Source organism: Vanellus vanellus (assembly GCF_965231255.1).
Source record: "Vanellus vanellus genome assembly, chromosome: 6".
NCBI classification, from domain to species: Eukaryota; Metazoa; Chordata; class Aves; order Charadriiformes; family Charadriidae; genus Vanellus; species Vanellus vanellus.
This window is the reverse complement of record NC_138911.1, coordinates 66,939,051-66,965,792: the sequence shown is the minus strand read 5'-3', so window position 1 is coordinate 66,965,792 and position 26,742 is coordinate 66,939,051. Positions and strand designations below refer to the sequence as shown.

At 40.1% G+C, this 26,742-nt stretch overlaps 1 protein-coding gene across 1 annotated transcript in view; it reads right to left on the bottom strand.

Annotated features, from left to right (window-relative positions):
* The window catches only part of CCDC88C (coiled-coil domain containing 88C), a 102,755-nt gene that overhangs the window by 9,488 nt on the left and 66,525 nt on the right, over positions 1-26,742 (bottom strand). Inside the window, exons 13-25 of the mRNA XM_082484801.1 lie at positions 24,645-24,826; positions 20,991-21,128; positions 18,470-19,540; positions 15,924-16,051; positions 14,894-15,035; positions 14,076-14,264; positions 13,536-13,697; positions 12,234-12,511; positions 6,269-6,412; positions 4,572-4,758; positions 4,187-4,332; positions 2,671-2,760; positions 1,615-1,856 (exon numbers count right to left, since the gene is read on the bottom strand). Coding sequence (XP_082340927.1) covers positions 1,615-1,856; positions 2,671-2,760; positions 4,187-4,332; positions 4,572-4,758; positions 6,269-6,412; positions 12,234-12,511; positions 13,536-13,697; positions 14,076-14,264; positions 14,894-15,035; positions 15,924-16,051; positions 18,470-19,540; positions 20,991-21,128; positions 24,645-24,826 — 3,099 coding nt within the window. The remainder of the gene's footprint in view (positions 1-1,614; positions 1,857-2,670; positions 2,761-4,186; positions 4,333-4,571; positions 4,759-6,268; positions 6,413-12,233; positions 12,512-13,535; positions 13,698-14,075; positions 14,265-14,893; positions 15,036-15,923; positions 16,052-18,469; positions 19,541-20,990; positions 21,129-24,644; positions 24,827-26,742) is intronic.

The following is a 26,742-nucleotide window of genomic DNA, read 5'->3' as shown; positions in this document are numbered from 1 at the left end:
ATCCTTGATTTTGCTTCTCAAAAAGGCAATCTTTTTGCGCTGCGCAGCTAAATTGTTATCACCCAGGTATCCCAAAAAGAAGAAGAAAAAAAAAGTAAAAAAACCCTTGTAAATAAAACTTAAAGTGTCTTAAAATAGATTAAAGACTACACAACCAGTAAAAACGAAAAAGGCTAAACAAAGAGTTAACACATGTATTTGGAGGACTGACTAATGCATAGTTAATCATAGTTAATCTGACTCAGATTAATGCATTGATTAACACATATACATAAAATATAAGCAAGACCATTAAGAAATTACTGTTAGATCACCCCAAACATTTTTACTTAATAAAGTCAAATAGGTGTGCATGGTACTTGGTGATAATATACTCAAATTTCCTAGATGTCTTCTAGGCTTTAATACTGATGCACATCATCTCAACATAAGCATGTTTCGTATAACATCAAAAAGAATGAAGCCCCAGAGATTTTCTGTTATCTCTGGTACTCCACAAGGGCCTTGTTCTGTGGAAACCCAAGCCCAAATTCCCAGGTTGAACTTTGGATGCATGTTAAACACTTAACATCTCCCGGAATCACACAGATGATCTGAGATACGCATTTTTATTTTACATGAATCAACGACCTCGAAGCATTAGAATGGAGAAAAGGAAACATAAAACCCAATGAAAACAAAGACTTCGTCGAGACAGACCCTTGCAGTAGTTTATAACCGCAGTTCTACCCTCCTCAGCTACTGCCATTCTGCTTCCCACAGTCCCCAGTGGGAAGACAGGAATTATTATTTAAAGACTAATTTCAAAACTGCTTCTTGGGAAGTATTCCTGGAGGACAACGCTCTATATATAGAAGCTAGGAGAAGTGATCTCAATACAATAAGTAAAGCTTGGGATATATTACCTTTAATAAAGATCACGGAGTATTTATTTTTATGAGCTTTCTTTTAAATTTCCCATAATTAAGAACACCTGATTTACTGTGTGAACTAACTAAACAGAAAAAGAAATCATTCCATTTTCCTTACGTTTGCCTTAGAGTTTTCAAAACAATCATTTAATCCATTTACATTAAGTAATTTTTAGTTTGATTCAAAGTCAAAACACAGTATCATCCTCCAAAATAATTAGATTACAATAAATTAGCATTTTCTATGTTATTTCTTCTCCATGTGCGCCATCTCCTGGCACTGGCTGTAAGACCATCTATTACCGTTGTGAAGAATGGTTGCTTATGAACCATATTATATGGTCTAAGTTTAAACTGCTTTGTTGTAAAACCCCAGTATATGAAGTATTTCCACCAACTTATTAAGTAACATGCAATACATTCAGGCAAACCAAGAAAATATATACAAAACCTGAAGGGAGAAGTAGGAGATAAAAGGAACAAACTAAACTAAAACTAAAACAAAACATAAAACCCCATACCTTTCAGTTTACTCAGCTTTTTAGTTTAGGGGTTTTTTGCTTACTAAAACTTTTAGTTTACTAAAAAAAGTGATATAAACCATAATGTGATAGAGTATCAATATATCATATATATTAGACCTTTTCAAAATCTTTTCAAAAGATACTGTTCAGCTCACAAATTGAGGCTGAGTATTGCTTACCTTTATTTGAAGAACCCCCAGGGTTCTCTCTTTCTTCCATAGAGTTTAATCCTTGAGAGGTATTATCCTGAGTCTCTTGTTGATGTTTAAGTTTTTGGGAAGCAGATGGAGAATTTACCATCTCTGGGGATTCAGAATGCCATGGAGGGCTTTCTGCTGCTGGTTTCAACCGCTCCCTTGTAGTGTCCTTCTTTGGCTTGATTAGTTTGACTAAGGCTCTGGCTCCAATCCAGTGGTTTTTCCTGATAAAGCAGGTTTTGTGAATGGAATTCATAAAACACGACAAGAAATACTCCCTGAATAAGTTTACAGCTGTGCTAAAGCCATCAAAGCCATCCTGCATTCTTACTTGTTTACTGTCACGAGTTGGTTAGAAAGATGCTGCATGAATTTCACAGATCTTGAGATCCATTTCTCTCCAAAAGTCAAAATTATTTTACAGAAATATTTCTGCAGCATCAAAAATGTGAGAAAGACAACCGTTCCCTCTGCTAGAAATCTAAACTACGCATATGGACGCACACAAGACATTTTAACAGTGTGAAAAGCTCTACTACAGGAACAGACTGAGAAGGAAAGAAATGAAAACGGCTTTAAAGATGAATCTCTCTTTGCTAAGGCTATCAGAACTATGTGTGGTGGAATTAGCTTGGCTCTTTGTTGCTCTTAATATAATTTTTTAAGTCGTTTCTCTCTGATGGACTGCTTATCCTCCTTGAAAGAACAGCTCTGGAAACTTCTACTGCTGCTTAGTCACCATATTGGGGGTCCCTATACCCCGCTAGGGACAAGATGGTATACATCAGGGCAAAGCAGCTCTCTGATTAATACTGTTTCAGATTCCAGTATTGAAACAGAGGGCCCCACATGAGGTATTGTGCTCTACATTAACACAACCTGCTGCTTCAGGGAATGGGTTGTGGAGTGAAAGTGAGGAGGGAACTGGAGATGACACTGTCCTTATTTCAGATGAAACTTCTATTATTTCCAGTTCTGGAGAGCCCTTTCTTGCCCTCAAAAATCTGTACAATAGAACTGAACCCATATGGGACTTACTTTTTTGGAGTAGGATCATAAAATTTGTACTGATCCATTATCTTCTCTTCAAGTTTTTCCTTGTGTCTCCTTAAGGCATTCAGTTTATCACTGTGAGGGGGAAAAGCACATTCTGAACCATCTGTACGAAATTAAATGTAATCAAAAAACTGAAGACCAAAAGCCACCAAGAGAGGAAAAAGACTGAAATATCTTCTTATCGCATAATCTTCAGAATCCTACCGAGCTCATTCATTGTCTGTTTAGAAAGGAAAAATGCAAAAGCCCACCAAACTTGCTGATGGGTGATTTTTGTGCAATAAGCATGAAAAGTGAAGGAACAACAGTAGACTGGTGCTAGATTACTCACTAACAACTCAGGCAGAGTTTGTTTGACAGGTGTTAAGATTAACCTTGTTTTGGTTTTTGAAAATTTTGTTTGCTGATTGTTCAGTCTCATTCACAGATCACTGACAATTACTCAAGGGTCAAGATCCTTACATAGTTTGAACTTCTTGTCTACACTATAACTGGGTATTTTGTTTTGCTTACTCTGTTGTAACTAGAGAAATAAATAACGTTCGATCTTTTAAAGACTACTTCGGTCTCCTGCAAGCAGTGTCAAAGCACTTTCAGCACTGCCATGTAATGTTACTGGTTTTTTACTCATTATTTTATTAACCTGCACAGTGCAAATCTTTTTTCATCCAAGTAGTAATAGGTCTAATGTACCTCCATCACAGAACTGTCAGACACCTGGATAAACATGCTTTGAGTACATTTGAACTGTATTCAGCCAATTTTAACAAACAATTTCTAACATTTCAACCATACAATCCAGTACTGAAATAAAACTCAGTAACTCCCACATCATCATGAGGTGCTTAGAGCAGAATTCGTGGGATTAGAACATTTTTCTTCCTTCTTTCATACCTATAAGAGAAATTCACTGTGGTGAACAGGATTCTTTGTAAATGTACAATATGTTTAAACAGGGTATCTCACTTAAGCATGTCACCCTGTGTATGGGGGACACAGCAATGTATGTTGACACTTGCATCCTTAAAAACAACATCAAAGGAAGTATTTCTCATAAGGCAAATGACAAAAACTAGAGGAGTATGAATATTTGCTATTCTTCAGGAATCTAAATATAAAATGACTTTCATAAGATTAAATTTTTATTGCAACTCAGCTGTTTTCCAAGCTCTTCAGAAACCTTTGAGAAGTACCACTGGGTTTAGCATTCCATCTTTTATAACTAAGTTTTCCACATGGGTTCATCTATATTATTTGAAAAGAGCTGTGCTTGTCCATGTGTCTCCTGAACATCCCTTTGTGGTAAGGCAATGCGAAGAAATTTTGAAGCTTCTTCCCATTACACGTATCTCCTAAACATTCCCTTTTCTAGCCAGATATCAAGTAGACCTATCATTCCCCTACCTGTCCTTCTACTCCCGATAGATGATTTGTATTCTATGTTTGTCTAGATGATTTTTTTTTTTAGGTTTCACAATTAAAACCTCTAGTTTCTTACATGTACTGTTTCTGTTCTTCATGATACTGCTCCTTGTTCTCCATGTTCTGCTCCAGTAACATCTGATTCTGCTGGCTCAGCATCTGAATCTGACTCAGGAGATGATGGTTTTCTTCTTCCAGATTTCCCTTTAGACGGGACAGCAGCTATTAAACAAGACAGGTTAATCTCTCCTCTGCATCTGGCTTCCCTCCAAGTGCACCACAATCAAACTAACACAACAGCACAGCAACCTACGATACAAACTGATAAACTTCAAAGTATATGGAGGTGTTATTATGATCACATAGCTTGACCTTCTATATATAGCATGCCAAAAGCTTCACACAATGAATGTTAGCACTCTAACAGGAGCCCAGCAGTATTCCTACCTATAGCTACTCACCTCACAGTGGTTATCCAGCTTGGTCAGTGAAATATCCATGGACTGGTGCTGTTCTTTCAGCTCATCGTAGCGAGCCTGCCAACGATTCAGCTCCAGCTGAGAGTTGTTCAAGGAAGTTTTCAGCTCTTTAGTGTGTGAATGCAGCCCTTCATACTCTGCCTTTAGTTGGTTGTGCAAGAAATTCACCCTAAACACGAAGAAGCCAGCAGGCTTATGAAGTACACCTCATAGAAAGTACCTCACATTCAAAGACCCCACCATTAGTGTGCAACTGTCACTAAATCAAACATTAAGTTCCAAAGACTAACTCATAAAGACATTTTTATTCTAAGCATATAACAAAATTCTATTAAGGAAGTAGTAATACCATTATAAAATATTTCAGATCTACAAAAGAACTGAAAGGAAAATAGATGAAACATAAAACTGTTATTTCCTCAATGTGTAAGAAACACACCGCAAACTTCTGAGGCACAGAGTATTTAAGAGCGTTTGGATATAAAGGCAGCTCTATTTGGCACAAATGAAGAACAGAGTTTTTTTTTTCCTGATGCATGAAATATAAGCATTGAAGTGTCCTGAACTGTGAGACATTGCAATGTTGTAAGATGATCCTGTGGCATTCTTTTATAGCTTTTGGTAAATCTAAAAGTGTCTACAAATCATGAAGGCATAAAATTAAATAAACAGATACATAAAAAAGATTAAGTTCTGTATCTGCTGTCAGATCAGCTAAGCCTTGCTCTCTGTCAGCATCGCAATCAACATTTTGGAATATCTTCCTTTGTCCCTGGAGAAACTGAGTTGAAAACTGCAAGCTTGAGGAAACCTCCTTTGCGGAGCTCTGCAGTGTTCTAAAGTACACTACAATTGGGACAGCACATGAAATTTTCATGACCGAACTTAACACGTGATTTTTAAACATTCAATCTGACATTGCTTTAACTTGATATTACCTTGGCCCCTTATTTGTACCAAACTCTTTTCTCAAAACGCCTTTGTAATATGAACAGTGGCACTGAACTGGTTATAATGGAGAGAGCCCCAGTAGGGATACAGGTTGGAGGGAGGCTACATTTTACTGCTGTGTTGTGAAGTTTGGATGCTGGCTCACAAAAGGGGTTTTGACATGAGTTAACAGGTACCCAGTGATCTTATGAATCACTAAGCCCACTTTCAATAACACGAATCAGGTCTCTTTTGAGTTAATAACAAATGGCAGCTTTCCCTGAGCAGCAGAAAATAAACAGCAATGGTAACTCCTAGAACTAAATCATATCGTGTAAAGAACATAATACAGTTCTCCTTAAGTGAAAAAAAAATGGGTAGGAACCACTTTACATAACTAGATATTATTGGGGGGTTTGGGAATTTGTAGTTCTACTTAAAGACAAGTGCTTGGAAACAACTCATTACAGAAACACTTGTGAAACGTGGAAGCTTATTTTGAATTAGAAAAAGCCCCGGGATCAGACCATGTTTGAAGCACCAAAAACCAGTATTTGACACTGTCCATAAAGCGGATAATCTTTAATGACTTAGACAGAACGATCAAATTACAAGACAGAAATTGAGAAAAATTATCAGGCACATTAATGAAGGTATTCCGGAGCTACAGTTAAAACAGCAAAACAACTTGTGTTTTGCATAAATGACTTTTTAATGATATATACAAGAATACAGCAAGGGAACCATACCTGTCCAGTTCTTCCCTCAGCTTCTGGTTTTCCCCAGTGGTTATTGCATTTGATCTCCTCTCTTGTTGCAGAACCTCTCTCTCAGTTTTTAAAACTATTTCCAACTCTTCCAAATCTGCCTTGTGTTTCATTAAACTGTTGTATCTGCAAAAAAGAGTAGGGGTATGTTCTCATCTTTCATTTAATCATTTTTCCTCCTCTAGTTTAAGAACCTTAATAGGTAAAACTACAATGACCAGAAAGGATTTTTTTTTGCCTGCCTGCTTAGTTTCATACACATTTGTGTGGTTAAACTTGTACCAAGGCTGAAGAATTCCACACTACGCGTGGAAATTCAGCTTAGTCTACAAGTCAACAGGGAGGCTTTCAGAAAAAAAAAATAATGCATTTTTTAAGCAAAATGGAATGCAATTGCTAGAATCTTATTTCAATTCCAGATTCTGACCATTTGGTAAAAAGCATGTGAGTCTCCAGGGAGAGTGGAAACTGCACCATTAAACTGGAACCCCATTCACAAAAAATTGTTAGTGGCAGGTTTCAAAAACCTGACTAAAAAGCAGAAAGCAGCAGCCAAAAAGCAACAGGAAAGCAGTGGAATGAGCAACAGTTTATTAGATAACAACCTAATGTATATTAGTTTACATACATAGGTAATAATCTCCTGCATATCCCAGGCAGCCGCTGAGGCTAATATCAGTGAGCTGACAGCAGAACACCTTTAAGCAGGGACTGAGCCACCTGCTGGAGTGACTCTACTTGTTCTCTAGTGATAAAACCCAAGAGGAACACCGGTGTTCATGTCCAGGATTCCACTGTTACTCGGTTTATACAATTTGTGCATAAATCATTCAAGGCTGGGGGGGCAGATGCCATCAACTATGTCTTTAATTTCGATAAATAACAGAGGTGTGGAACAACTTCCCTGATACTTGGCACAGACATTGATGAGGCAGGCTCAGCCTCCCTGGGATGCTACACCGCCTACATTTGGAAAACACTGTGAAGAATGAGGTGGCTTCAGACCACTTTGCAGAACAGCGAGCTGTTCTCAGAAGATTTTTTTTTTTTCCTCTGGTGGCCTCTGTCAGGGTCTGTGCCCATACACACGCAGCAGCCGAAGCCACTGGAGACGCTGCTGCAGTGAATGCCAGAAGTCATCAGCGCATTTTTCTGTGACTGTGATAAAAGGGTATTACCCCAAAATATCCCCGGGCAGATAGATAAACCTGTGCCAGTCATGGAGAAACATCCTTCTGAGCAATTTTGAAACAGCAACTAGGTGGAAGATGCAGCATTGTTTAAAAAACCTGGAGAGAACAAACATCATCTATCTGCGGCTTTCATCCCAGCAGAGATGAATGCAGAGCACAGTTACTCTGCAGTCACAAAAACTTAAAAACATAAACAAAAGCAGCAGACAGCACCAAATACACAGACTCGTGCCAACTTGGTTTTCTTTCAGGCTACCATTCCCTTCATCCCAGGGTCAAATTACAGCCTGTCCCAAATTCCAGCCCATTGAAGGGCCACACAGAAAAGTACCTGTCTCCCAGACATAAGCTGCCTTTTGCTATTCATTACCAGTAACAGCAGTGGAGTTTAATTAACCGTATTTATTTGTTTTCTTCCTCCATTCAGCTCCAGGACATTTCAAATTCAATGTCTGTACAACAAATGGAAGAACCTGAAAGCAGAAGAAGGTTTCACATCCAGCTCCAAGAAGGATTTAAGACAGACTGAGTGCCAATCCAGAGTTGGAGAAGACAAACCCCACAGTCAGTCCCTTGGCAGAGATTACCATGGCTGCCTCTGCAGAAACTGTGTCATGAATCCTTTTGCCATTTCTGTATGATAGGGCTACTCTGTTCATTTTTATCCAAGCCCTCTATTTTTTAAAGAGGGCTACTTAGGGGGAAGCAGTATACTGGTCCAGCCTTACCAGCTTGGCCCAGTTCCACATGCTGCCTGTAAGCGTGAGAACTCCACAGCCGCTCCCCTAGACATTAGGTAGAAGGTAAGAAAGAAGAGACTGTGTACAAAAATGAAAGTAATTCTGCATCTCTGGAGCCCTAATGAAATCCCCAGCCAAATTTTTCTTGCAGTCCAGATTCAGCACGGAGTCTACCATTTGAGCAGGATTTGTGCAACCTGACAAGCTCTACCACTGGGGGCAAGGTTACCCATCCTGTAGGCTATTCAACACTCATGTTCACACCACCTCTTTAAGTATCAGGCATTTGGAAAGAGGAGGCTTTTTAAAAAATATTTTATCATACATGCAAATAAAATCCATTTTGGCTCTGAGGCAATCCATTCCTGGGACTGAACAATCATATTCCTCTCTACCCCTTTTGGCTTTCACTCTTTCGGCTGCTTTGTTAAGAGAAATACTGTGGGTAGGTATTTGTGACTGAGAGACTTTAAAAATGCTCAGCTATGATAAAAAGCATGTGGCAAAAGGAACCCATAAAAATAATCACCAGCCATGACTGGAAACACAATAATACAAGTTCCTGCAATATGTAACCCTCTGACCTGGGTTACAGCTGGGATAGAGTTAACTTTCTTACTAGTGCTGTTTTGGATTTAGGATGAGAATAATGTTGATAACACACTAATGATTTTAGTTGCTGCTAAGCAGTCAAGGCCTTTTCTGCTCCTCACACCGCCCCGCCAGCGAGCGGGCTGGGGATGCACAAGAAGTTGGGAGGGGACATAGCCGGGACAGCTGACCCCAACTGAAAAGGGATATTCCATACCATGTGACGTCATGTCAGCATATAAAGCCTGGGGAAGAAGGAGGAAGGGGGGGACGTTCAAAGTTGTGGCATTTTGTCTTTCCAAGTAACAGTTACGCATGATGGAGCCCTGCTTTCCTGGAGCTGGCTGAACACCTGCCTGCCCATGGGAAGCAATGACTTAATTCCTTGTTTTGCTTTGCTTGCATGCACAGCTTTTGCTTTGCTTATTTTTAATAAGTCTCTACCAAAGTCTTTATCTCAATACATGAGTTTTCCTCATTTTTCCGATTGTTCTCCTTATCCCACCGCGGGGGAGAAGTGAGCAAGCAGCTGCGTGGTCCTAGTTGCTGGCTGAGGTTAAACCACGACACCCTCCCACAGCAGGGATTCTGTTTTTCCAGTGAGATGAGTTCTTCCAGTGTCTCTGCAGGATTAGACTTTTCCAGAGTAAGCCACAAAGAAATGCTCAAGGATCTGCTAATCAATTGTAGCTAGTAAGTTATTACCCCCCCTTGGTAATGTACAATATGTAAAGCATTTTAAAAAATGCAGCAAGAGTCCGGCCTTTCTATGTTCACTGAGACAGTCAGCCAAACACCGCAAAGCCAAGAAACTGCTATTAATGGTAAACGGTCCTAACATACTACACTCTCCTTTTCTTGCTAAGTCAAACCCACATGCCTGTGGTTTGCTGGGCTATGACAGGCCATTTCACTGCAGTTACACACAACCCACTATTAAATCCCCACGGCAGTGCTAATACTGTGCAGATGGAGCCGAGGGAGGTTTAATAAAGTTTGCTCAGGTGCAAAAAATACTCTGTGGTTAGAACACATCATACTGAACTACGCAAACCTTGGGGACCTTGGCTATACACTGTTAGGAGATCACAGAATCACAGAATCATCAGAGTTGGAAGGGACCTCTAGAGATCATCTAGTCCAACTCCCCTGCTAAAGCAGGATTGCCCAGAGCACATTACTCAGGACTGCATCCAGGCGGGTCTTGAAAATCTCCAGAGAAGGGGACTCCACCCCCTCCCTGGGCAGCCTGTGCCAGTGCTCTGTCACCCTCACTGTAAAGAAGTGTTTCCGTGTATTTGAACGGAACTTCCTGTGTTCTAACTTGTGCCCATTGCCCCTCGTCCTGTCACTTGGAACCAATGAAAAGAGCCTGGCTCCATCCTCCTTCACCCCACCCTTTAGATACTTGTACGCCATAATAAGGTCTCCCCTCAGCCTTCTCTTCTCCAGGCTAAAGAGTCCCAGCTCTCTCAGCCTTTCCTCATAAGGGAGATGCTCCAAGCCCTTAATCATCTTAGTTGCCCTTTGCTGGACTCGCTCCAGCACTTCCCTGTCCCTCTTGAACTGGGGAGCAGCTAACTAAAGTTGCTGTGGATTTTTCTAGATGATCTGCAGTCATAGGTTTGTGCAGGAGCGCGATCCTGCCTTAAGCAACAAAAGTGTGATTATAGTGCTGTCACCAACTGAGAAAAAAACAATTACCTGGAGTTGGGACAAGCAAAACCCATCTCTTAGACACTGCAGAAGCAAACTGCTTGGCTACACTGAGCTGCTCTGGGAAAATTTAGCAGTTGGTGCATTCTAGCTGAAGTTGAAAGTGAGATATTCCGTCTTAGCAGTTAAATGCCTCAGAGTGGCAGAAGAAAACAGTTTTCTTACAGCTGTTTTTCTAACTGCCGCCCCTCTGCTCCCTCAGCCAGCTGAACAGCACATAGCACCTGACGGAGGGAAAACAAAACACACACAAAAATAGTGGCTTGTCTCTTTTTTCTGACAGGCAAATGGAGACACAGGCTGTCCTTTGACAAATCACCTTGATAAGTATCTTTTGAGACTGATCTGCTGAGGAGGACGCTGTGCTCTTAACACTGCCAAAATCAACCTGCTTTGAGTATAGAAAAGGCCACCATCTGCTCCCCTGCAACATCTCGGACTAGCAGTCACATCTCGGTAACAGACAGTCCAAATGGTTAATGTTTACAATGGTGATCTGAGCACTTATCACTAGAGATAACGTATTTTTTAGAAAACTACTTTTTCCTTAGACTAGAACTGTTTAATAATTGGTACTCATCAAGAAAAGAAAGGACCCAGCAAACTGCCTCAACACACTGCGCAAAGTGATAATCTCAAGCAAAGCCTGAATCAATGAGAACCATTAATCAGTCTGAGAGAGATGTGGTAAGCAGGAGCAGTGGCTGTGTAATCACTTACAGCTCATTTAGTTGACATCGAGGCAGCTGTCCTGTCACACAGCTCTGGTGCATATTTTAATCACAATAGGTTTATTTCTGTATTTTACCAAAATCTACTGCACATTGTATTGCCGGCTCCTCAGTCTTTGGGAAAGTCTAGCAGCAGTTTGTAGTCCACCCTCAAAGATCACCACTGAGTTGCTCTAAACCCAACTCATGGTCTTGCACAGAAACTGAACCTAAATACAGGTATTTTGAGGACAATCACTGAATCGTGTAAGAAAAGTTTTGAGAGGTAGGCAGAGCGGCATTTATGTAGTAGTCCATTATATAGATTGTTCGATCCACACACAATTGCCAGAAAATGACAGTGACTAGAGACTAAACAATAAACAGATAACTTTGATTTCACAATTAACCTGAAGAGCCTGAAGCAAAAGCCTTAGATAGTGTTGTATTATTTCTTTTCTTCTAGTTCTCACAGTCTCATATCTAGCTCAATACGGCTTCCTTCAGAGAGCCTCCTTTGTCATGAGGTTGATGCCACACACTATTTTCAATGATTTAAATTTCTCAAGATGCGTAGTACTCACACACAGGTAATTACCTAGGTGACTTGCAAACCTTACTGAAAAGGTTTGCAAGAAGATACCCCACACAGCAGAACTGGGAGAATCTTTTTAAGGCTGCGTGTTATTGTAGCACAGATACTTAAATGCAGTAAAGACATTTAAGCTACTTCTGACAAAGCATCCCCAAGACCCAAGCCCGTGTTCGCTAAATATGACCAGAGTCACCTGTGGTTTGTCACCTTTAGAGGTCTAAAATCTACAACTTTGCAAATATTCTTATCTAATCTCCGAATGATAGGAAGAACGAGAAGACACTTTTTCAGGGCAACAACTTACTCAGTAGTTTCCGTTTGTAATTGGAGACCAGGATTTAAGGCTAAGATCGTAACATGGGCACATTGCGGCTACACTACACCCCTGAGCAGTGAACGTACCTCTCACCCAGACCTTTGTGCTCCAGATCCAGGTTTTTGTGCATCGTTTTCAGGCAGCTGTGCTGGTTTATTAGCATTTCATATTCTGTGGACTGCCGTTCATGCAGTGAAGCAAGGTGTTCGTGGTCCTGAAGCAGTGACTCATACTCAGCTTTCAGCTGCTCCTTCTGTTTCAGTAGGTTTTCATTCTCATTCTCCTTGGCTGTCTGCTGATTTTGGAGTAAAGCATTCTGGGCCATCAGTGAAGCACTCTGGGAGCTGAGGGTTGAATTTTCTACCTAATTTTCTCAAATAAAAAGCAAGCATTACTTATTTACACCTACTGGTACCTACAACAAACATGTAGTAGCAGCTTGTATCTGTACAGAGTTAATCAAGAATGCATCCACTGCTTTGGAGACTTAAGACATTTATGGAAATTTGGCATCATTTTGGTATTGCTGGTAATATGCACCATATAACGCCATGCTATCAGTGGTCTGAAAAGGATCAGCATAGCTCCAAACTGAAACAACACCGCTTTACTAGCAGAAGTTCTTGAGCCTGAAGACCAAGATGAGATGGAATACTCACAACTTGGCTGCATCTCTGACAATCATGTACAAAGGCAAAGTTACCCCATGTTTGTGTACAAGTAATGAAAACTTAAGTTCAACCAAACTCAACAAAATTAACTGTACCACTCTGTGATGGGGGCAGCACTCCTAAAAAGTCTGATTTCAGTAGATAGGTGGTGCATTGATTTTATATGTTGCTTATATACTTCAATTGCAGGTGAGAAATAAGTAAAGAGAACAAAAAAAATTATCTGTGAACATGCGAGAGGAAAAGCTTGAAAAGGGAAATTCAAACCAAAAAAGTAGAGCTAACCCAATGTTGTCCTTTAAAACTGTTCTCTTTCTCAAGCTAAGTTTATTTTTCAAAATTAAAGTAACATATTTAAGAGTATCTATTTTCCATCGGCAACTTTGACATTTTGTCCGAAAGTGTGAAAATTGTTACTGGAACCCATTCAACAATCCCTCTTGGGAGCTGACTTGTTGTGCCCTCTTCCCATTTCTCCCAAGGATTTCTTCTTCATCTAAATAACTACCTTAACGAAGACAGCTACCAGACATTAGCTACAGAGCCAATTCCCCCCATAGCTTGGGGAAATTCAGACCTCAAACTAAGCTCCACCTTATGGGCCTCATCTTCACATCACCCTACCAATACAAACTTTTTTCTTATTAGCCGTCACCTTCTCCACACTACTATAATCAAATCCAATCTGCTGGCACAGAGGTGTAAGGCTGTCCTGACCTGGAGTTTGGCAGTCTGTGTCTGCAGGGCAGTATTGTGCTCCTGAAGGAAGACATTCTGCTTCTGTAGTGTCAGGATCTGATTGTTGAAGGAGACATTCTGTGTTTCCAAATGCTTCAGCTGTTCTTTAAGCAGCTGCTTCTCAGTATGCAGTGCTGCATTCTGAAAGAGAGATGGCATTGAAGGGGCGATATGAAGAAATGAAACAGCTGTCCTGATCATTTGGAGTCCTATCAAAAATGAGAACCAATTGGTGATGATCGTTCTGCAACAAATGTGCCAAAGCAAACTTTTCCCAGCATTAAATGAAGGTAGGACAGATGTTATACACAGGATTAATCCCTGCAGTGATGTTATACAAGACTTATATAGCATTAAACTCCCATGCAGTCCAAAGAGATACCTGAGGAATTTGGCAGACTTATGTGCTCCAGTAAACCCACTAGATGCCTGTAAGCTCAAAAATCCAGTTCCCAGCAACCTACTCATGACTGCAAAGGAAGTCTGAGGGATAACAGGAAATAGAAAGAGAGGGCTTACATTCCTTTCCAGTTCAATTGCCCTGTCCTTCAGTTTCAGCAGCTCCATGGTAGCTTCTCGGTGTCCTGTTTCCAATTTCTCATTCATTTGGTGGTTGGGAATGAGTTTCTCTGCAGAATACCTCAGTGACTTCTGAGTATACTGCCCATCTTGTTGAGACTGCTTAAGTGCATCAAAGTCCTTCTTTACCTGCAGAGCCAACAAGCAACAACCTTCAACACCAATTTAACAGTGGGATTTTGCATGAATAATGCTGGGATATGCAGTTCTCCTCTTGCACTGTAGGAACTTCAAGGGATTGAATAACCATTACCCTCACTTCACAGATGGGGAAGCGGAGACACAGACAGGTGGAGGAATCCATGTCTCTGGGGTTCCAATAAGGTGCCCTTTTTGACTCAAGCTCACTGTCACCTAACGAACAGGCTGTTCTTAGGTGACATGTTTCAACTGCAGTCTTCCCCAGCCTATGCTTTCATACAACAAGGTAGAACACCACCACCATGGCAATGAAAAAAACATGGGAAAACAGACATTGCAATAGTGGTTATGTAAAAAAACTCCTGCCGTGCCTCCAGCTCAACAATTTTTCTGTAATTGGTGCCACTTTATAGAAAGGGACAAGAGAAAGCAGTCCAGTCAAAAAAGATTTTGGGAAAGTGCATGTACACGGGAGGGGGGAAAGTAGAGATAACTTGTTTTTGCTGAGTAAAAAAAACCAAACAAACAAACAAAACGAACAAAAAAAAAACCCAACCAACCACATGTGAATATGCAGAACTACATCATCAACGATTAAAATACAGTTAACCTCTTACCATATTTAGATCACTCTGTAACTGCTGGTTCAAGTTCAGAGAGTCTTTCACTTGAGCTTCCAGCATTGCAATCTTTTCCTCTTTCACAGCTAGTGTTGTTTTTAGTGCCGATTCAGTTTTGCTCTCCAGAATCTTGTATTTGCTGAAAGACAGGAGAATAGCTTTCCAATGTCTGCCACTAGGATATGAGCACCATCTATCTATAGGTGACTTCACCTTCACCCATTCCAAATCTCACCACATGTCACATTACACATTTGCTTCTTCAGGAAAATTATTTCCTCTACTGCTGCAGATAGCCACTGATATATTGTAGCTGGGAAACCTGCTTTTGGAAAATCCCATCAATTTTAATAGAGGTAATTCCAGCATGTTTCTACAGAAATATCTGCAAGCTACATAACTTAAAATATTTTTTTCCAATTTTCCACTAATTGCACTATAGAAATGTCTTCTCATGGCTCTTTTGTACATTCTTGACAAGGAGAAAAATCTGCAGTAGATGCTAAAGACTCCTACAAGATAGGTATGTTTCTCTAATTAGATCTCACCAAGAGGCCCATATACACAGGGATTGTGGGGTTTTCTTGTTCGTTACTATAGGACTTGCAAAAGAATTCCTTGCAATCAGGAATTTCTTAGGCAACATTTATGTTATGGATCACCAATTACAGGGAGTAATGACAGACACTGTCTAATAGACACTATTCTTACTTGTAAATAGAACGTGAAGAGGAATACAGGCTGAAATAGCTACCCAGCTACTCTACTGGGGACATAGAGGGGGACTGTAGTAACACTGGCTAGCACGGAGAAAGACAATGGCATTTCTTCCTTCCATCCAAGAAAAAGTTTTTCAAAACTTGCAGTATACTGTGAAGCTTGCTACAGAAAAATGCACTTTATGTCGAAAATTGCTAAGGGTAATTGGAGCAAGACAGATGAGAACAAAAAAGAAAGGCAAAGGGCTTGAGTTAGGCAGAGGAAAAGCCTGCAGAGTCAAAAGACTAAGAGAGCTCAGTTTCCTTACGTGTCATCATTGCCATTGTCATCCTGTAGCAGCAGCTCTTTGTTCAATCCTATCTTCTCCAGTTCCTGGCTGAGTTTGTCCAGCTCACTAGACAACTGTTGACTCTTCAGCTTCTCCAGGACCAAATCCTGTAAGAGCACTAATGTGATTAGTTGCTGTGCAAAGGGTGGTGATAATTATCCAGCACTATAGATTTTTTTTTAAAAAGTACCGAAAAAGTAATTGAATAAAATTCTAGTGCCAAGAAGGTCAGCTAAAATTCTTCATCAATGACAGCTGAGTGCAGAATTAAACTGATTGCTTTTATTTATAGTTTATTTGGAATAAATCTGAAGAATGCTTCTTTTGGCCTTTGTCTCGCTCACTGTACTGAATTACTTCTGCCAACATTGGCATCCCGCCCGCCTGCCAAAAGAGAGGATGTGTGCCGGCCAGGAGACATCCTGCCCCTGTGCCACAGAAGGGATGTGTGCAGGTCAGGGGACACCAGCAGAGGGAGTTCCCAGCTCTCAGCTAGGAGAGAGAGCCCTGCTGAAGTCCCAGCCAACACTGGCACGCACACGGAGGAGAGACAAGACTTCAGTATGAAAGTTTCCCGAGATAGCATGGTTAAGATGTTATTACCAAGGGACTTGGTAATAGTGCATTTTCACTACTGACTCTAAGTTTCTGACATAAGGAAAATTACTGTAATTACACTGTCATGTAAGAGACAGGACAGCTCTGGGGACTAGAGAGCTTGGTCACTTATTCTGGTATCTACTGGCCTGTTCTGGTTTCATTTAGGTTTCTTTGGAAGAAACTTAAGCAGAACCAGACAAGGAAGTCATATGAAGAGGAGATGTGATGCAGTTGTTACAGAAGGTATACTGGAACAATGCTTTGCTGTTACGCCAGTAAAGTGGTCTGTGTGGAAATGGCCTGAGGAGACATAATACCAGCCTGCATGTTTAAAAAGGACATATCATTTTTGGTGCATAGCCAAGTTCAAAGATTCCTACGGTTCAAAATTCTCTGAAATGCAAATGTACCATAGAGAAATACATTGCTCATGTCTCTGCTCAAAAGTTTTCTTAAATAAGGCATGAAGAAAGAACAATGAAGTTACTGAAGCACTTCGAGTAAGAAAAAAATTATCCTGGATATCAAACAGAAGCACGAATAAAATTTAAAAAAATGATTGTTAAATATAAACTGTAGGTATTCAACAGTCCCCTGATAGCACAAATTTAGCCACATATTCATTCACATGGCAAGGGAAAAACAGGTAAGGTTAAGGCCAGTGCCAGTCCATGGTCTGTAAACAGGTGCCTTTCAACATCCATAAACTCCTGCTGTAAAATCTATAGAAAGTAACTAATGAAAAGAAGATACGCTCCTGTATGGGTCTGCACCACTGGAAATTTGCTGAAGTCTAGAAGGGAAAGATTAAAAAGGAGCCTTCTCAGAAATTCTATTATTTTCTTTATTTTTACAGAATCATAGAATAGTTTGGGTTGGAAGGGACCTTTAAAGGTCATCTAGTCCAACCAATTTTTAAGGAAAGTTGTACAGAAAAACAACTTGGGACTGTTTCAAATGTTTCCAGTAAACTTTTTTTCCTCCTCAAAATTACACTAATGCTTCAAAAACTAAAATAAAACTAAATCTTCAAGTAAGTAATTGCTTACTGCATTAGTCTTACTAAACTTATTTATTTCACCCAGCTACCGCAGCATTGACCGTTTTCCTCTGAATGCTCTTTCACGGGAAATCCTGTTTCCGTCAGGACAACAGCAGCTGGGGCAGGCAATGAGAGCATGTTGGAATAACCTGAATCTGCTCATAGGCCCCTTACAAGAGTGCCAGTTCTGGCACACACATCATTAGTTTGCGAATGTCCTAGGGCTAATTGTGTGTTTTTAAAAGATCACGACTAGGAAAAGCACGATTACTGCATTCTGCAGTGGAGAGGGGTGCTGGAAGAGATCGCTGAGGCTTAACAACAGAGCTGCTTAGCACACTCGCATTCTGCAGGGAAGCTTCTGGGGGAAAAACATTGTAGGTAGTTGTAAAGCAAAAACTTGGTGCAGCTGTTATTGAAAGGGTTAGGGTGGTCATCTGGGACTGTTCTTGTCTTAGCTAATTCTGTTTTAGAACAGGGATGTTAATGTGTCCTCAACAAGTGCTCTAATTGCTAGGCTTAAGAGTCAATCTCCCCTGCTGGAGCTCTCATGTTAGCAAACAATTTTGTGGTCACAGGGTTCGAGAAAGTATCAAAGTCTTTGGCTTCCAACTACCACAGGGGAGCTCTGTTAAAACCCTATTCTGTAGGATAAAAGGATGTCATTTGGAGACATTGTGTTTGTGGACACAAAGCAGTACATTGCAGTTTTTGGCAGGTTCCACTTTCCAAGGCAATACTGTCTAGTGATGGCTGTTAAGGCTGCGAAGATCTATTGGCTCGTGTATTAAATAGTCATGGGACAGTTGTCTCCCTTTGGTACTTCACAGAGCTGAAATAAAAAATAGCATCGTATTGAAACCAGTAGTATTATTTCACTTACCTCTCTCAACGTAGCTAGTGTTCTTTTATCAATTGTAACTTGCTTTATGAGATCTTTATTGTCCTTTTCAAATTCTTTCAGCTTATTAGATGAATCTCTGAATCGAGCAATTTCCTTTTCTAGTGTCTTGTTTTCTTTCTCAGCAACTGCCAACTTTACTGTACTATCATCCAAAATAGCATCTTTCAGCTCCACTTGCTGCCAAAGCCGTTTTGTTTCTTTCTCTAGCATTTTTTTGTCTTTCTCAAGCTGAGACATTTCTTGTTCTAAAGCTTTGTTCTCCTTTTCTAACCTCTCTAGCCGTTTGGCAGAAATCTTTAGCTCCTCAAGGTTTCTCTGGAGGACCTGATTTTCACTCTCCATTCCCTGTACTTCTTTTTCTAACTCCTGGATCTTTTTGCTGCTGTTCTCCACAATTTGCTGAAGTCTCTGGTTTTCAGAGTTGACACTCTGGTAGCTTAGCTCCAGCCTCTCTGATTTCTTGCTCATTGCTTTTAACATTTCCACGTTCTTTCTTAAGTCCTCTTTTTCCCTCTCCAAATCTTTATTTTCTGCCTCTATTTGTGCCATTTTCGTGCTGGTAAATCTCATGGTTTCCACCACTCTCCTAAGCTCCAGATTTTCTTCATCCAACTGCTTGTTGTCCCTTTCCAGGTCCCCAAGCCGGATGGAAATATTCTGCAATGTGTCCAGGGATTTTCTTAGCTTCCTATTTTCCACTTCCAGATCCCCATTCTCCTGCTCAAGAACTTCCACTTTTTCTGTCACTATTTTCATTGCTGCTGCCTTCTTTGTGAGCTGTTCGTTCTCTCTCTCCAGCCGATGGAGCTCCTTTTCCATTTCTTCCACTCTTTCTACTTTTTCTTTAACCTGGTCAAAATCCTTTTGCAATTGTTTCTTCTCAAATTCCAGCTTGCTCAGTTTGCTACTGGTCTCAGTAACTGTTTCATGAAGGATCTTGTTCTCTTTTTCAATATCTTTTACTCTTGCCTCGCTGCTCACTTGAGATCTTTGTCTCAGGGATAAGACCACTTGATTAAGGTGATCATTTTCTTGTTTAAGGTCCTTTATCTACATAAACAATAAAAGAAGTGATCCAAATGTTACTCATTTACCTTACAAAATGCAGTATAAATTAGTCCTGAAGCAGACAAATGATTGTTAACAAAACCACATCCATTTAATCCAAGACAAATTTCTCAACAGTTTTCCCTGACTAAAACCAATAACCCAACCCAAAGCAACGAAAAAAATTGTTACCTCTGGTAACTTGTGATTCTAACAAAAAAAGTGCTATATTCCTGCTACCAGCTAAGAAGGTCGAGGCAGAAGAAGAAAGCAGACAGGGAACAGAGTCAGAGAACACCTTGGAGAAGATGCTTCATTAGGAATCATTCCTAATAAAGGGTATCTTTCTGTCTAGGTTTACATTCATCTTTGAAATCTGAAGACACAAATTATCTCTGATAAGGCGTCAGAAACACCAAAACTTTTGAAAATTTATAGCAGTTACGGATCTCATTAAGAACATGCTTTCTGTAAGAACAGTACACTTACCCCACTCATCAAATTTCAGCTGAAACACTTGTGATTTAGACTGCAATTTGCACTTGATTCTTATCTAGACGACATCGACAGAAATCAAAAAGGGCTTAGACCTGGAAGAATCTGCCCTTTTCTGTTGAGGATACTTCTGGTTTTACCTCCTGTCCTACCTCTGAAGCATTCATTAATTCATACCACAAAGAGTCTGTACATGTTCTAACTGAAATGTAGGGCTTTGGTGGTAAAGTGCACTTTCCCAGGTAGAAGTCTGGGTACGAATCCTTCAAGATGAAAAGCACTATACAAATAAGACATTTTCTTATTTAATCTTCACCCCACAAAACTTGGAGTAAATTTTAATACAGGTTGAAAATAGAGAGACCAATCTCCAATGATCTGTGTCTGTATTTTCTTCACCAGTCAAATTAATACAGATGATACCTTGCATGAACCTATAATAGGATAATTTCAAGGCATTGCACATGAACTGCAGCACAATGGTAAAAGTTGAAGCGCATTTAAAATATCAATCCAGAAGACACAAATGCTTTCTCAGCATCTTTTTAAAATAGAGTAAAAAAGGTTGGGTGGCAAAAGAAAAAAACAACCGAACCAATCAGGACATAGACCTGGCAGAAGACCAATCTTCTGCAATAAAATAGGGTTTTATTTGCATACCCTAAAACCAGTTGGTAACCCATTTAGTAAGATCCAGGGCTTTTTTCCCCCCATAGAAGGAAGGTCTGTTCTTATGACAGCCTCAAGTTCCCCCTATGGTAACAGAGGCAGTAGGTACCAAAACATGCTGGGCTTTTTTGCTTGAAGCAGCCTTTTACCTACATTTGAACAAGTTCAACCTGCACTTAATAGCTTTCAAATTGCCCTATCTCCCTGAAAGAACCAGGTGCTCTAAATGGCATCACTAAATTACCACTACCAAGCATACGCTTTTATATTACATTTGTGAATTTTGCACCTGTCTGTCTTTGTCAGCTTTTAGAGTCTCCATGACGACTTGTAGCTGCTCTTTATCCTTTATCAGCTCCTCGCTCAAGGTCTCCAGGTCTTGATTACTTTGCTTCTCTTTTTCAATTTGATTTTGCAACTTCTCAATCTGCGCAGAGAGAACACACCAAAACACATCAGCCACAGCTTGACCCAAGGACCGTTTGCACTTTAAGTTATTTTGAACACCGGAATGACATGGGGACTACGGCTGAAAGATGTAACCCTTCCCTTCTGCGGCTTGTCAGTCTCAGAGGAGGAAAGGGGCTGTTTTGTTTTTCTCACAGTGCCAAGAGTCTCCCTCATGCCTATTAAGATCAGAGCACATACAGTGCAGCTGTAAGAAATGCTTCACCTGCCTGCCCGAATGGCCCTGTTGTGCTCCTGTCATCGGTGATTAAGCTTCTGGTGCTCACCTTTCTGGGGGACTTGGCTCCTCCTAGCCTCTAGCCTCCTAGCCTCTCCGTCAGCCTCAATCTACCACTGAATGCAGAGAAAGTTATTAAGACAATTCAGTGAGCAACTGAATTAAAAAATAAAACAGAATCAGGAACAGAGGAAAAGCACTGGAGTTTCCAAGTTTACCGTCCCTCTCCCCATGCTCTGTCGGCCCTCTTTTCCCCAGCAGGTGACAATACTGGATTTGAAACATCTGTGAATAAGGTCCTAGTCCTGCAATGAATGATGTCTTCTTACTCCCTTCCTTTTGAAAGCTGTACTCATAATGCACTAAGCACTGAAAAGCAGTAGCTCTTCAGTATTCAGAAGCAAGAGGTTCAGGGAGTTGGGCTCCCCAAGTCAGGAAGCATTCCTTTTTATGCTTGTAAAGTACTGTGAGCACCTACAGCTCCGCACAAGTACCAGCTCATTTTTTCGTGTTGGTATTATGAACTTTGCCAACAGTGAAAATGTCAATGAAAAAGGTATTAACAATAATTCTTACAAGTGGGAAATAGCTGGAGGCTGGGTTCTGCCTATGTCAACACGCGCCTCATTACAGGAAGTGTTTAAACAAGCAGGGGCTGCCCAGATTGGAGATAAGAAGGGCTTAACAGTTAGAAATGTAACCATGTTAAGGTTCATTGGGCTCAAAGGAGCTGTTCAGAGAAAGCTGAAACAAACTCAGTAACTCAGCAATAGCTGGTCTTCATTAGCACCTCCCAGAAAACGGGAGGCAAGTAAGAAACTACTGTTTACAGCTTGTTTCAGTCCAAGTCAAGAATGCAGAGAACACAGATAGGTGCTTGGACTGCTACTACTTGACTGTGCCTGAAAGGAGGGTTTTCTATTATTAGCTCCTCTGAAAACCTTGCAAGAAAGGAAAAAAAGACTCATGTGACTTTTCCTTCATATAATCTCCTCTTGTACTACCTGAATAACCCTGTTCTGGCTACACGGTCCTTCCAAGCACTGGATCAGTAGATAGCCAAGCATACTCAAACAACAATTTTTGAAAGTCTCAGGCAGTAGATGAAATCTGACTCCAGTTAAACGACTTTAGGGAGGCAAGATTTTACTATGGGTATCTCGGAAAAGTTACAAAAAAACCCACAGGCACAACACATTTGAGAAAAACACTTCTTTATCTCTTGTCCTGTGACTTTATATGTGCTTGTCTTTAAGAACCATTTCTCTCTCCTCTGCCTACTGTAGTAAACACTCTGCAATGAATCAGAGAGACTTCCCCTATTATCCCCCTTTCCCCTAGCACACCCCCCTGCGGACATGATTACCCTCTAATTACGGGGATACACGTGTGAGAGAAACACAAAAACACATTAGAGAAAGAGAAGATTAAAAAAAAAAAAAACCAAACATCTCAAATCAAGATTATTTTACATATCATGTATTGGGTCGCTGTACACTGAGAGACAACTGTATGTCTTGTACAGACTACAGAATACTGTCTACTACCTTCTTTTTCCCAAATCTCCCTGAATAGGAAGTGAAGTCCATCAACAACTGGACTGGCTGTGGTATTCAGTCAACAGCTCCCATCATATTCTGTTTCTCTGGTGAAGAGTTCAATGCATTTCAATTGCTCTTAATAGTAGTAATTTTACCTGCCATTTTTTTCCTTATTGGTCTGATAGACATAGTGCCCCGCTTTCACCACACAGGCACTCCCCACTACTGTTTTTTGCCTTATTTAACTACCAGACCTGTAGGTGACCCCACCATGTCAATGCCTTCATCATCATCAAAAACATCAGACTAATTCTGGAATCACAACTGTTAGCACCAATTCAGTGCCATAACGAGAGACGCCCACAGGAATCTGCCTGGGGGCGAAGCCAAAAGCTGACCACAGTTGTTCACGTGACTTAAATTGCTGTACACCACAGGTATCTGCTGAGTGCTTTATATGCCTTGATCTCAAATTTTAAGCATGTAAATTAGAGCTGGAGTGAATTACTCATACACAACAGGTCATAAAAGGGAGAGTGGAAGGAGGAGTACAGTGAACTGAATTTTTACAGTTTTCCTTGTTCACAGAGAAAGCCAAGAAGCAGAACTGGTCTCTCAACTTGGCAAAAGAGTCTCTCCCAGAAGATGGAATGATCCAGTGATGGATACTTGTTCTCTTGGCAAAGAAACTGGCACTCTGCTCGTTACAGTCTGGTAATCCATGACCAGCATTTCATATCCAGATTCTTTCTCCCCTTGTCGTTTAAAGCATTCAGTTAGCACGCAGGCAGACTAGAGAGGACTGAAATTTTTCTATCAATGTCTCACACACACAGAGGTTACAGCAGTAATGGGAAAAGAAGAAATGAGCTTATATTCTGGATAATATAGTGAAGGTAGGAACGTGGAAAGAACTGACGTGGAATTTTTTTTATACCCAGACTAGCAAGCATCCTCCTTCCCCACTGGCACTTGGCTCAATTAATCAGAGTTCAGGATGCAAGTTACCAGCCAGACAAAAATAAAGCTAGTGGCTGGAGGTGAACTGAGCACTGTGTTTCACAAGGACAAGCACTGAGCTGGCATTTGAGCTAAATGTAATCGCAGTTAATAATAGAGTGTAACACACACATATATAAAAATAAATTTAAGACGTGATGACCTGTGTGTTTGTTACAAAGATTAAAAGAACACAGATCTTTGCAGAGAGGGAGGCACTAGAGAACTTCTAATAGCCAAAAGGACAAAATAAAGAGCTGATCCAGGACTATGGGGAGCAAAAAACTTTTTAAAAAATATACTGACCTGAATTCACCTGTGTGATTTGTTCAACTTACGGGGAAACAATATTAAAACTTTCAAACAAACATAATAGTTCAATGTGGCCATGGCTTCCTTGCCTCGTAGTGACTGCCATAAGACCACAAAAAGCGACAAGATCAACAGACGCACAAACAAGCACTGAAAGACAGCTTTTATGAAACAGTAACAGTCATTTTTGCTTACAGTGACACATTAAGTAGGCAGTGAAATAGAAGGCAATAGAATACACCAATGTTAGAATGCAATTAAATATATGGGCCCAAAAATGTGCCCGGTCTCCTGGGGAATGTGGGTGAATTCCCTGCAATTCCTCATCGTTCAGGAATGCCATACAGACCTGTGTGCATAGTGTTTAAAAACTGAAGACCTTTGTTTGTTCCTGTGAACAAATTACCTTTTTGCTAAGCTGTTGATTTTCCTTTTCCAGTTCCACAAACTTTAGGCTGCTCTCTCTGGAGGTCAAGGAGGCATCTCTCAGCTCTTGGATTGTGTTCTGCAGGCTCTGATTATCCTTCTCTAGCTTCAGTATGCGACTCGAAGCACATTCATTCAACTCAAACACAAAGGACTTTCTGGCTGTTGAAACACGAGAATCAGAAAGTGGCACTAACCAATTCACAAGCATCTCCCTTCCTAGGTCCTTAAGATTCACTTGTATGAAGATAATTGCAGTCAGATCCTTATCATTTCAGCTTAACTGCTAAGTAAACACTTTGTTAAAAACAGAACCCATTTTCACCGATAACAATTAAGACCTTTAATAAATGGGGAACAAATATCTGAACAGATAACCATCTTAAAAGTTACTTTCCTAACCCTTCTTAAAGATGGTTTAGTCATGTTAGTAGCACATTTAATGTTAGTAGCAAAATACACTTTGATACCCTGTCATACTTCCGTCAGAGGAAATAAATTGAGGCAGAATGAAAACCACTGCAAACTGTTTGCTAAAACAGCAAGATGGTGCACTTCTAAAAGCTAGTGAAAACTTAGGTATTCAGTCATACTTAGCAGTGGAAAAAATTCTTACAGAAGTGAGTTCCAATGCTTATCTTCACAGCTACGTCATCAAGAATATGCTGAATCAGGGAGGATATTTTACTACCAGGTGCCCAGGCACGGGACATCCGTCAGAACGTTCATCATAGAGAATGTCTGAAGTTGAAATCTCAGAACTAACAAAATTTATGCAAGTTTTAGAACAGAGATGTTATTTTACCCTGAATGTTTGTAGATCAAAAGTCTTACTACCTCTCAGCCTTAACTCCCAACACCAAAACCTCATTGTTCTGTTCGTTTCTCTGCTCAGCACCTGATTAATCATAAAAGCAACCCTCTGTTTCACATGGAATAATTGCTACCCTTCACCTCAAAAATGCATTTCGTATGAAATTGACTTTAATATTGTCTTTAAGTCTCAGAAAATTATTCACTCCTGCTAAATAATCAGCACTATTACATACAGCACACTGACTACTTCAGAACTGGCAAGTTTTTGAGAATGGTAAAATCCCATTTGTCCCTTTTATGGAGCATCCCCTGGAGAGTTTTGGTCAAATGAAGACTCAAGTAGTAAACATTAACTCAATAATCCAGTTGAGTTCTGTCCTGAAGCAAAGCCATGTAAACGACTTTTCCCCATGCTTATTTTTTAAATGATTTTCAATAAAATATTCCAAACGAGCAGGTAAAATCATCTGCTATCTGCCACCCTTGCAGACTCAACTTGAAATCCAGGAGCAGGAGTTTTTCCAAAAGAGCTTTGCAGACTGACTTTATTTGTACAGACAAGCTGCGTTCAGAACAGCAACATGCATTGAAATGGAACTTCTTAAAGAGAATTATTGTAAATGCAGGAGAGCACTTCCATGAAACAATTTAAAGTTTCAAAGTTCAATGTTCTTAGTTTTTTAAAAATCAGACTTCCTTCACTAATTTTTTTTCCTACTGAATACAAAAGATTACTGATGTTCTCAGTTCCTCTTACTCTCTTTTTCTTTGGTTAATCAGAGAGGTTCTGGAGCTGCAGTGCTGAAACGCTAAGCATCAGTGCAAGCAAAGGAATCTCATCTATTTTTCATTTTTTTTAAACAACTCTGTTGAGCAAATTTTGAAATTTATGCTTGACAGAAATTAATAAATAAGAGATAATAAAATAAACCCAGCATTCTTCCTTCTATTACATCACTAATGAAACCAAATTGGAAAGGGGCAAAACTTAGTATTTGAAACAAGCCAGAAAATTAGATAGTTTTACATTTTCCTGAAATACTCTTCATCAAAATTTGTAGCTTTTGAGAGAATTGTGTTTCTTCCTCACTGACTAATATAATAAGCAATATCCTTGATTACACAAAAGGAGGAATAGAATGCCATTCATTTCTCAGGCTAAGGTAAACCTGCTTTGCAAGATTATTAATTAAAAGCAACAATTAATTAGCCACTAATCTTAGCAAAGAACTCAGATCCTAGGCAGCAGGTAGATCTGAGAA